Source organism: Denticeps clupeoides, chromosome 20 (assembly GCF_900700375.1).
Source record: "Denticeps clupeoides chromosome 20, fDenClu1.1, whole genome shotgun sequence".
Classification (NCBI taxonomy): domain Eukaryota; kingdom Metazoa; phylum Chordata; class Actinopteri; order Clupeiformes; family Denticipitidae; genus Denticeps; species Denticeps clupeoides.
The window spans coordinates 14616826-14628873 of NC_041726.1; the positions used below are offsets into that span (position 1 = coordinate 14616826).

The following is a 12048-nucleotide window of genomic DNA, read 5'->3' on the forward strand; positions in this document are numbered from 1 at the left end:
TTATTCCAAAATTGATCCATTTTTTCCTCAGAATTCTACACACAACACCCCATGTAAAAAGTTTACTTGAAAAAAGTTTACTTGATGTTTTGCCAAATTTATAAAAACCAAAAAAAAAAAAAACTGAAAAATCACAGCTGGGAGCCATGGGCGTGAAAAGGAGCCCTGATTGGCCACAGCTGAGTAGAACCCGGTCTGATCAATCAGGGCACCATAAAGAAAGAGGGGCAGCCGCTGGGTGACGTGGCTGCATTAATGTGTACACAGAGACTTATCCTGTGCTTTTGTCCTCAGTTCTGGTGAATGGCACACAACTATGGGTTCATCTTGTTTTAGTTTTCCTTTTTTTGGCCCATGCACCATTTACATAAATCCCCGTAACCATGATGTTCTTTTCCCCCTCAGCCATTGGTCGTCACAGCCTTTGCTCAATACTTTGTCAATGCACCTTTGGCAGCAATTACAGCCTCAGGTCTTTTTGAATATGACACCTATTCTTGGCCAGTTATGCCCATTCCTCTTTGCAGCATCTCTCAAGCTCCAGCAGGTTGGATGGGAAGCTTCGGTGCAGCCATGTTAAGATCTCCAGAGATGTTCAATCAGATTCAAGTCTGGGCTCTGACTAAGCCTCTCAAGGACAACTCAAGTTGTCATTTGATATCTTGGCTGTGTGTTTAGGGTGTTGTCCTGCTGAATGATGAACCGTCAAAAGCGCTCTGGAGCAGGTTTTCATCCAGGACGTGTCTGTACATTGCAGCAGTCATCTTTCCCTCCATCCTGACCACCCTGTTCCTTCAGCTGAAAAACATGTTTTTGGCGGCCATAGTCTTGTCTTTGCGTCAAATCTAGTCTGGTCAAGTTTCAGTCAACTAAAAGCAGTGATTAGCCTAGCGGTTAAGGAAGTGGCCCCATAATCAGACGGTTACCGACTTGAAGGAAACAGAAACCACAATATAATAACGTGATTAAATTATGGTAGGTTGTCATGTGCCTTTTACTAAAAAGTGGCTTCCGTCTGGTCACTCTACCATACAGGCCTGATTGGAAGATTGATGCAAAGAAGGTTTTCCTCTGTCCAAAGAGGACCTCTGGAGCTTCTACAGAGTGACCATTGGGTTCTTGGCCACCTCCCTGACTAAGGCCCTTTTCCCCCCAATCGCTCAGTTTACGCTCCTGTTGGTTTTGAACGTCTTCCACTTACAGATGATGGAGGCCACTGTCCTCATGGTGACCTTCAAAGCAGAAGAAATTTTTCTGTAACCTTCCCCAGATTTGTGCCTGGAGACAATCCTGTCTTTTTTTTTTTTTTGCAGAAACATCTCAAGTATGATCAGGGGAAACAGGAGGCACTTGACCTCAGTTTAGAGTTTCAAGGCTGTGAATACTTAATGTACATGTGATTTTTCATTTTATTTATTTTTTATAAATTTGCCAAAACCTCAAGTAAATATTGTCATTATGGGTTGATGTGTATAATTTTGAGGGAAAAAAATAATTTAATCAATTTTGGAATAAGGCTTTAACATAACAAAATGTAGGAATATTTTCCAAATGTACCGTACATCAAAACAACTGGATTGAAATTGCACATTAAAATAACGCACAATGCATGGAGACAGCTGTATTCCAGGATAATGATGGACATAACAGACAGAAATGAGGGTTAAGGCAATGGAGGAAATATCACAGCTACGTGCCACCACCCATTTGAACAGTGCTATTGAGACAAATTTAGAGAAAACACCAGCTTTTCCAGACACTAACAACTTCATGGGCGTATATTTGGACATAAAATTAGCCTGAATGCTGGTGGACCCTAGTGACTGACTTGGAGAAGCTGGCCAGGTTCTGCACCACCTTGGCGATGAGCGTGAGGGTACGAGACGTCCTTTCACCCGGGTACTCCTGAGTCAGGTTGAAGAGAGAAGGCGACATGACGGCCGGACACAAGAACCGCAGGAATAGCGAAGAGCTTATCAAGTGATCAGCAATGTCTTCCCGTCCACGTTCGGCGCATCGCACCCGCCAGGATGCAAAGACTTCCTTTAGTTCCCGTGGGAACACACTGCAGAAGGGAAAAGAGGAAAAAAAAATGCCTGGTCCATGACAGCAACTTGAAGATTCTGCCAGGGTTTTGTCAAGTGTGAATTTCAGAGTGCACGGGAGTGCAAAAGACACAAAATGAACTTCTACTCATCCCAGCTACTGTGAATGACACCATTTAAAAATGTTCATCTAATAATAGCCTAATACTGAAGAATGGTTAATAACATTATTTCAAAATAATGTGTTCCCTGAGTGCACCAATCAGGGGCGGGCAGGAGATCATCGGAGGTTCATCTGCTAAAACGTATGCATGTTTATTATTATTATTATTATTATACTACTATTTAATTATTATAAATCTTCTTTAAATCAACTTTAGCTTTATGCCTGTACTGTAACTAGAAAAGAAATTAAAGGATTAAAGACAGAGTGTGCATGGAGCTGCACAATATGCACACTTAAAAAATCAATAACAGATTTACCATAATGCATCCTAAAAAGAATTACATTTCACATTGAAAATACAAAAACATCAGCAAAGTACAGATACCGCAGTGAATTACACTGACTTACTGTTACTGTCTCACTTCTTGTTCATTGAGAGACAGGGTGGGTTCTCCACTTACCAGTGCGAGTTGACAATCTTGCACAGAGCCAACTCACAGCACATGCGCAAATTAGCCTGATGGTCATTGAGGACAGAGGGCAGGGTTCGCATGGGGTCGACTTCACAATTCTCTTCTGATTCATACAAGGCACGAATAAAGTCGCCTGCAAAACATAATGATCCCTCTCATTACAGACGAGAAAAAAATAGCATACCAGGGGGTCTAGGGAAGAAGGAGAGCCAAGTACATCTTGCGTAATAATATTACATGGGAGCATTCTATGGCACAAACTTTTGGTACAAGCTGGAGTACTGGTGTGCCTAAGGACATCTGCATTGCCTTTCTTTCATATATAAAAGGCATTTAGACCTTCTGTGCACAAAAGCATACCAGGATTCAAGTGCATCTCATGATACAAATTGCTTCAAATTTGCCATTTGCCATTAATCTTGAAAGAAAAAAAAAACATATTTGGCATTCTCCAAGTCATCTAATTACAATAATATTCAGGAAAATTCAATAATGGATGATAGATGTCTATAACATTTTGCTATCTTTGGGGACACTACATTAAAATTAGTGCACATAGAGGTGAAGTGATCATTCATACTGTGAAAAGTCTTTAATACTTATTCATTTCACAAACCTAATGAGCATGAGCAATATCAAATTGTCTTACCAATAGCATCCTTGAGGTACCTGTGCCCAATTAACTTGAGGTACTCCTCTATGGCTTTGGTGGCCAGAGTGTTCTCCCTGAAGATGAGATGCTCATGGTCAATGAATCGGTCCACCTCATTCATTGCCATGTCTGACAGGAAGTCCTGCCAAAACAGAGTTCCAGTTCAGGGCATGAACATTGTACGCAGGATCATGGGTGGACAAAATACTAGATTAAAAAATATCACTGTGGGAAAAAAATGCCATATGCCCAATGCTGCTGGAATAGATATGAGAAGTACCTTAGCTTTCCCGGTGCTCTGAAGAATGTGTACCAAGGCGCATGCCACTTCCTCTTTACTCTTCACGCTGAGCACTGGCTCCAGAACAGTACACAGTGTATGGTAATTATTGGTAACATACTCTGCAAACTCTTTGTAGAGCTCCATGGGCAAGATGCTCATAGTCTGGTACCGGGATTTGACACGCAAGCAGGCATTGATGACTTTGCCACTCCCCATGGCGCCGCCCTTAGAGAGGACGCTGGGTTGGATGATTGGGTACCACTGCTCCACAAACTGTCTCCCAGTGATGCTGGAGATGGGAATGCTGACCAGACCAAGGTATGTGTTCTTCTCCTAGACAATAGTGGCAAAACCAGCATTCAGTGCAGTATCATATGAGTTTAAAAAGCTGATGTTTTTTTTTTTAATCATATTTCAATTAGAAGAGCCTCATTGTTTAAATTTTATTTTCTTTATTTCTATTATTTATATGTTTTTTTTATTAATGAATATATGTTTTGGGTGAACGCATGCTTTTTGAAGCATTTATTATGATGGGAAACACATATTTCATCATCATTAATCTTTTAATAATTGAATTGAGTTTTGGCTACACTTTATTGTTAGAACATGGAACCCTGATGTATTAAATTAAGGTTTCATTAAATCTGAACAGTCTACAATCTGAAAAAAAAAAAGTCCTTCTCCAAGTCACCTACCGATTGCATGACTACAATTCATTTGCATTGCATTGCATTCGTTTTCCTGCATATTTTCCATAGCGAAACCGCTTTGCTGCCGGTAAATTACCTTCGAAGTAGCACCCTCTCCTCACACAATTAGAGTTGCATAGTGTCTGGAAGCAGACACTATGCAAGATGCGGCATGCTGTATAAAAACAGCATGGCAATGTGAATTAATAAGACAATGTGATTCAAATGTATCAGTCAGTGCAAAGATTTATTTCCCAGGTCCTAAATGTACATCCTGAGGTGAAGTCAGACAACGCAAATCTGCTCAGGCCTTACACTCGAAATAGTTTCTTCTAGCTAATTAACCTTAGAAGAATAGCGTGTTATGCTGGATAACGCTGGACTGTGAAGGCTTGCAGACCATCAGCAATCTGGAAGGGGATTTATTGGTTTAAACATACAGAAAATGTCATTTTTGTATTTCACGGTTTGAGAACTACAGAAATGGCAAGTGAAACGTTCTACAGTGCAGAACAGCTAGGCTTGGAATGCTTTCACACCCAATGCACACACGGTCTTAAGAAGAATGATACAAGCACTAAAACAAACTTCAAATGCTTTCAAACTTTATGCAGCAATGAGACTCCAGCTTTGTGTCATGACAAAGCCTCTCTTTCCATGTTATAACCTGGAGGGATTTATTAGTTCAAAAATGAATCATTTGAAAACATCGTAATTCCATGTTGTAAGTCACTTAATAGCCACTGTTATTTTTTGTTTTTTAGTTTATTAAAGATATCTAGTAAGATTAGATCCTCCTTTATTAGTCAAATTAGCAATTTAATGTTAGCTCCAGTCAAACAGTCTTCGTCTTTTTGTCTTGTCTAGGGATCAGACTGCCAAAGCTCCCGCCTCGGTCTGCCACCCGATCCACATTCCACCGGACCCTTCATGGTCCTCCTGCTGGTGGTGGGTTCACAGTTGGATGAGCCCATGTATCCGGTTAGGCCACCAGGCGCTCACTCACAGGCCCCAACCCCAGGCCTGGCTCCAGGGTGGGACCCCGGTAACCCTCCTGGCCGGGTACACTTGCTCTTTGTTCTTCCTTCCATGAAAGGTCTTCTGAGCCGTTGTTTGCCTCACCGTTTACCTAAGACCAATTTGTCATGGGAGACCCTACCAGGGGCACCAAGTGCCCCAGACAACATAGCTCCTAGGATCATTAGGGCTTTCAAACTCCGCCACCACGATAGGGTGACGGTTCAAGGAGGAGCAATCAAACAGTTATACAATTCAATCAAATATGTTTGTACTTGAATAAAGGTTTTAGATTTTCTCTTTAGATGTTTCCTTTCAACATTTTTTTTTAGTGCTGGTGTTATAAAGCAGTTCTTTCCAAATGCATCTGATCCTCTAGTACCTGGCCTTGCTCTCCAGTCCCTGATTCACAAGGCAAAGGTCTGGATGGCCGATCTAGCCGCAAAGGGGGGCAAGGGAGAAGAGCGGTGTGGGCCCGATACCCTGAATCCTGAAGAGAGGATGGCAGGGTCAGGGCCCAAGCCCCAATTACCTCATTTCGACTACACCGGTGCTGGTGCCAGGTCCCGGTCCTAGACAGGACCTCGGACAGGAGCTCAGCGGGAGCTGCATGATAATATGTCACAGGTCATGCCCACAAAACAGAAATCACAGCACCGAATCCCAGCACTTTTACATTAGCCCGTTCTTTTTGGTCCCTGTTGTCTTTCCCTGTTATTTTTAGCTTGATGACAATTCGGTTGTTTGTGAGAAGCCTGGAACTTCATACACATTCTCTTAGTGCACTTTTTTAATTTTTGTTGAATGTCTGTGGACGTCCATATAGCTAGAAGAGCTTTCATTTCTTCAGTGCACCATGTTACTGAACTTTGGCTCTCCACCATGTTCCCTTCTAAAGCTACTGAATATTTGTGACGTCACAGGTTCTTGCAACTACAGCAGCAAAGTTAAGGGGCCGGTTCATTGCTTGCATTAGGGCCATGGAAAACTGAGCCACTGGTTCCAAAATTGCAAAAACAGCACAAGAGAGATGGCCTTCTGTGCCCAACTGGTCACTTCCCAGACCACAGAGTTTTTAAACTTGCGCTTGGTCCTTCATCTCCTTAACATGATATTTCAACCGGGTCGTGGGTATCAGTGTCCCAACCCTTTTTGAATATGCTTGACCCTTGAGTAAATTGTAATTTTGTCTAAGGTGACTGGTGGATTCCATAATTAAGATTATATATTGGAAATCATTAAGATTATGTTACTGGAGATTTATTGTATGTTTCAGTTTTTAAGACGGAGGCTGTACTTCCCTGAAATCTGTACTTTGGCATAATGATAATTGGGGATAATTTTCCTTTCAAGACTTCAAAGACAGGAGAAGGCAATCGCAGTCCTTAACTGACGATATCCTGCATTTACTCAGCTCAACTCCACTCCACTGTAAACCAATGCCTTACAACAAGGCATCTCACTAATTCAGTGGAATTACAGATGGTGTAAAAAGTAATGGCACTTGAGGACCGCATATTTTAAAAAATAGGTCGACTACAACAACCATTATAACCAAAAAAAAGTCCAACATCAATGAAACTGCAATTGTGGGTACAATTATGTGGCTATCATTCGATAAGTCTTCACAGAGAACAAAAGCTCCAAACGTCGATGACGTGAGGAGGAGTGTAGGCTAATCAGCAATGGCAGGAACAGATGGGGTTTGGCCAAAAAAAAGAAAAAAAGTTTTTTTCAAGACAGATAGGACTAAAATAACCATATCGAAGTGATGAAAAGAGTAAAGTTTGGAGAAAAGCCTGGAACAGCCAATCACTGTAGTGAGCACTGAGCTTCAGTAAAGCCTGGCGGAAGCGGTGGTTTGGGTATGCTCGGCTGCTTCTTGTATTTTATAACTGGCAGCATGAATACAGACGTAAGACACAAGGCCAATTTAGCAGGAGGACGGCAAAAAATACCGCGCATAGTTCATCAGAGCGAAAACATCCCAAACTGTCAGTTGTCAAATGTGAAAGTAGCTGAACATGCGTTTAATTGGCCTTCAAGTGCAGAGTTAAAGTCTGGCGAGGAAAACAGCAGAATTGTTTACTGACTACTTGGATGGGCAGAATGTAGGATGGGTGGAGCTGAAATGCATATACAATACAGACTAAAAGGTTGGACACACCTTCTCATTCAATGTGTTTTCTTTATTTTCATGAGCATTTACGTTGGTAGATTCACACTGAAGGCATCAAAACTATGAATGAACACATGTGGAGGTCTGTACACAACAAAAAGTGGAGACCTGGTCTCCACAGTCACCGGACCTGAACCCAATCCAGATGGTTTGGGGTGAGCTGGACCCCAACAAGTGCTAAACACCTCTGGGAACTCCTTCAAGACTGTTGGAGAAGCATTTCAGGTGACGACCTCATCGTCACCTGATCATCGAGAGAATGCCAAGAGTGTGCAAAGCAGTAATCAGAGCAAAGAAACTAGAATATAAAACACGTTTTCAGTTATTTCCCCTTTTTTTTGTTAAGTACAGAACTCCACATGTGTTCATTCATAGTTTTGATGCCTTCAGTGAGAATCTACCAACGTAAATGGTCATGAAAATAGAGACAACACATTGAATGAGAAGGTGTGTCCAAACTTTTGGCCTGAACTGTATATACATCAGTGGTGCTTCTATACAAGTCTATACAAAGGCAAGCAATTAATGGCACTGTTCTCAAACTACCTCTAAGCACAGTGCTATGTGTTAAGAGCTTTGACCCTAATCTGATGGGTTTGACTCAATTTCTACAATTTTAGTCACGCTCAAAATTGGGGTCGGGCTTGCCCGGTAGATGAATGGTCAGCAAACAGGAACTTCCAGTCTATAGTACCAAAATTAGTTTTGGTGATTGGTAAAAGAATTTCGCATGTTGTGCATTTGTTATAGTGAATATAACATTTTTAAAAGAGATGTTAGTTTAATTTACAATTCTCGGCCACCGAAAAAAATACACTGATGGTGAGTTTTAATTATTACGAGACAGATCAAATGGGCGATTATGTTTTAAATTATGTATTAGATTATGTATTAGTCTAGTGCTCATAGCGCGCAAAGAAGGCTGTACTTGTCGGGTCGGATTCCATCGCGCTTGGCCCGTTTACAGCGTGTAATGTCAAAAGCATCCTCAGAATTTATATAAAGTGTATTTACAGAAAACAAGATAGCTTGGTAGTTCGTTGTATCTTGAAGAAGTCTTGATGTGTAATAATTTTTGTCACCCAGAACTCCCAGATTTTTAGTTCTTTTGAAAATGTGCATCAAATACATCACATGCCCAAACATAATTAAAGTTTGTTTCATTTATAATTTGTCTATGTAACTCAACCTAAAATGAATGACAACTAAGATAAAGTTTATTGTTTTAACAATATTAAACAAAATCTGTATTATATGTTTCGAGTATATCAAGGTCGCAATGATTCAGTAATTTATAAAGAGATAGCTAGAGGCTTCAGCGAGAAATTCCTGAGAAACATTAAACTGTAGGAGTAGAGTTGACACACACCTTGCGTCTCTTCTTGTCTGTCTCCTTGTAGAGGTGGAGCCGTAAGCTCCGGATGGCAGGAACATTGTTAAACTCAAAGTGCTCTCCCCAAAAGACAGTGTCGGTGCGTAGTTTGCTGGTGGTCCGTGCGTATAACATGTCATCCAGACACAGCTCGCAGTAATAGCGCTTCTTGGCTGGCAGATCACGAGCCTCGATGATCCACAACTTAAGCACATTTTCAACTCGACGACTGTTGTCCTAGAAGATTGTGAAACATTTGTTCATCGGTTCTTCATTGCTGATTTATTGCACACCCCTGAACAAAATCTTAAGACATTTATAAAGATTTTCTTTTTAGCTTGGGCACACCAGACCAACAGAAGTGGTCCAACAAATACTCAGTTTATATTACATTTCTAATCGAATAGATGCTATATTTACTGTATATATTACATTACATAAGAATGTGCTTGCTGTTATGCAATCGCTGATGATTTACTGTGTCAAGGATCCACAAGGAGGTAGGGACAAAGTAACTTTATTTAAATGGAAAAAAAGGGGACTTGGCCCCAACAAGCTGGATGCCAAACAAACAACTAGCAAATACTAAGCAAGTAAGGAAACTGAAAAACTATATAATGGATGAGGAGCAAACAAGGCACAAGTGAGACCAGATGATAAAATAAGGAGGCACACGTGAACATGGACAAGCAATAAATCAAACCCTATGGGTTCAATTTTCCCAAATGTCTCATACATCCCCCTGGTGGCTGAAGCTCGCCAGGGCAAGTGAGTGACACTGTGATGATATAATACAGTATAATTCCTGAAGATGATATCACCTGAAGTCATTTCCAATAGGAGTAATGCTGACCTGCAACATCTTTCAATCCGTACAACATTTTTTCCCTTGGAACGTCATACAATGAAATTCTCGCTGTTCTTGTACATAGACCTGGTATGGTCATCAGAAGGACAGAAGGACTCCTTCATTAGCTGAATTCTCCCCATTGTACGGTCACTGTGGGTGTCCTTCGAGACATTTATGAATCTATACTTATTTAACAACAGTGTGCATTTGCTACTCCTATTTCATATGTCTGAGATTCGGGATCTTAGTAAATCAGGCCCTGTACAGTCTGTAACATAATCTTACATATATCCTAAAGACAACAAATGATTAAAGTAGCTATCACCAGCTATAAACACATTCTAATGTAATATATGTAGTAAATATATCATCTAATGAATCAGAAATGTAATATCAAGCGAGTATTATCAAGACAATCTTTAAAATCTTTTTTTTTTTTTACCTTGTTGGGTTTGATGGCCCGTTGCAGATTCTCAATCCATTTGTCCCTCTCAGCAGCTGAGCGGCAAGCAAAACACTTAGTTCCTGAAGATGTTATCACCTAAAGTCGTTTCCAAGAGGAGAAATGCTGATAAACGTTTGCATAACATTTCTATAACTTATATAATGAACTCTGAACCATGCAATTTGCTGCCTTAAGTTCACAGGTATGCAAAAACCACAAAGTCACAGGTTGAAGCCCCACTTTCTAACACTGCATCTCTGAGCAAGACGCTCCTCAGTAATGTAAGATTAATGTAACTCCCTGTTCATCAGTCTAGATCAGACTTCATCGCTTGCAGGTTGTCCACATTTTGACCCCTATCAAAAGGCATGACCATATTACTACAGTTCTGGCTTCACTTTTAGAATTTATTTTAAGGTGTTAATGTTGGATTGTGAAAGTCTTAATAGAGACCATAATGGAGACCATATCTTTCTGATCTTTTAATTGAGGCCATCAAACTACTGTGGTTTTAGAAAGCTGCTCAAAAAAGCTGGTCGAGGATGATACACAGTTTTCTAACACTTGCATACAGTTTATTATTCGTTCATTGAATCTTACATTGTCACTCTATTTATTGCTTTTATATGTTTTAAAAATATATTTTATATCATTTAAAAGTGCTGTATAAATGGATAAATGAATTTAATAAAATAAATGAAGACACTTAACCCTGAGTGTCTCCAGGGAGGGACTGTCCCTGTAATTACTGATTGTAAGTCGCTCTGGAGAAGGGCGTCTGCTACGTGTTGTAAATGTGAACTGAGATTCACCAATACTGCTTCCATATTTGCTTCCTTCTATTCAAATTCAAATTAGAACTTCGATCTGGAAATATCTTCAGAGCCACAGCAGGTATCTGTTATCTACAGTGTAAAGAACAATTCACGTCGCTACCCACCTCAAAGCAGTATTCCTGTCCGAGAATACTGGAGTGCACAGGCTTAATAATTGCATCCTCATCCAGCGTAAGGTCAAGCGCCTCTGCGGCACTGCTGGGCGAGAGAAGGGACTCGTGGGAATGGGACTCCTTGAAACTCTGCATCAGCCGTGTCCTGTGAAGGGGAAAAGTAACGTCACCGAAAGGACAACTTTTCCATTCGCTAAGTCAGGCAGAAGGTGCTAGAGTTAACCATATACGTCCAGATCAGAACTTAAGGGGTACAGTGATGTCCGTGAAAACACGGCATGACATAGATGGAACCTCACCTTTCTTGATCAGCACTGCGGAAGCGGGGCAGAATCATGTTGCGGAAGCTGCTTGTGCGGTCTAGCTTAGGTTGGCTCTTTGCCCTTTTGATGGAGCTCTTCAACCGTCGACTGAGGAAGCTCTGTTGGGCAAAGCAGGGTGCTTTATTTTCAGACAAAAGTACAGAAAACCTCACGTGTTTCACAACCACGTTATTTAGAAAAAAAACTGCACACAACGCATTTCATTTGGATTTAGAGTGACAGAAATAGAATATGCAGCGCCTTTTCTGCATTAGGTGATTTCTAAAGGATTGCACCGGACCATAAATAGTCGCCCTATTTCAAGTTTCAACATTTGACATTTCTTTTTCTGCAAGGGGTGAATCACCCATACTGCTACCCACTCAGTCTCTGAGCTAGCAAACAGAGCAGCCCTGCAACGGCACTGTTGAGGGTTCCAGCACACACTGGTCGTGATTTGGCCAAACTTTCATGAAGTTACTTACCTGCAACGACGTGTATGCAACTACGAGAAATTAAATTAAAAAAAAGGCGGAGGGACTTGATTCAAACTTATTTTGCAAGCAATCTGATGTGCCTCTTTCTGATGTGTACTTCTCAGGGTGGTTTACTTACTAGCATTG

At 40.9% G+C, this 12048-nt stretch overlaps 1 protein-coding gene across 4 annotated transcripts in view; it reads right to left on the bottom strand.

The window, feature by feature from the left end:
- syngap1a (synaptic Ras GTPase activating protein 1a) overlaps positions 1-12048 on the bottom strand; it is a 49986-nt gene that overhangs the window by 16366 nt on the left and 21572 nt on the right. For all 4 annotated transcript variants that reach the window (XM_028964566.1, XM_028964565.1, XM_028964567.1 and 1 more), the window contains 8 exons: positions 11423-11544; positions 11115-11268; positions 10172-10270; positions 8877-9116; positions 3617-3952; positions 3334-3478; positions 2673-2817; positions 1829-2065 (listed from right to left, as the gene is read on the bottom strand). In XM_028964566.1, the coding sequence (XP_028820399.1) occupies positions 1829-2065; positions 2673-2817; positions 3334-3478; positions 3617-3952; positions 8877-9116; positions 10172-10270; positions 11115-11268; positions 11423-11544 (1478 nt within the window). The remainder of the gene's footprint in view (positions 1-1828; positions 2066-2672; positions 2818-3333; positions 3479-3616; positions 3953-8876; positions 9117-10171; positions 10271-11114; positions 11269-11422; positions 11545-12048) is intronic.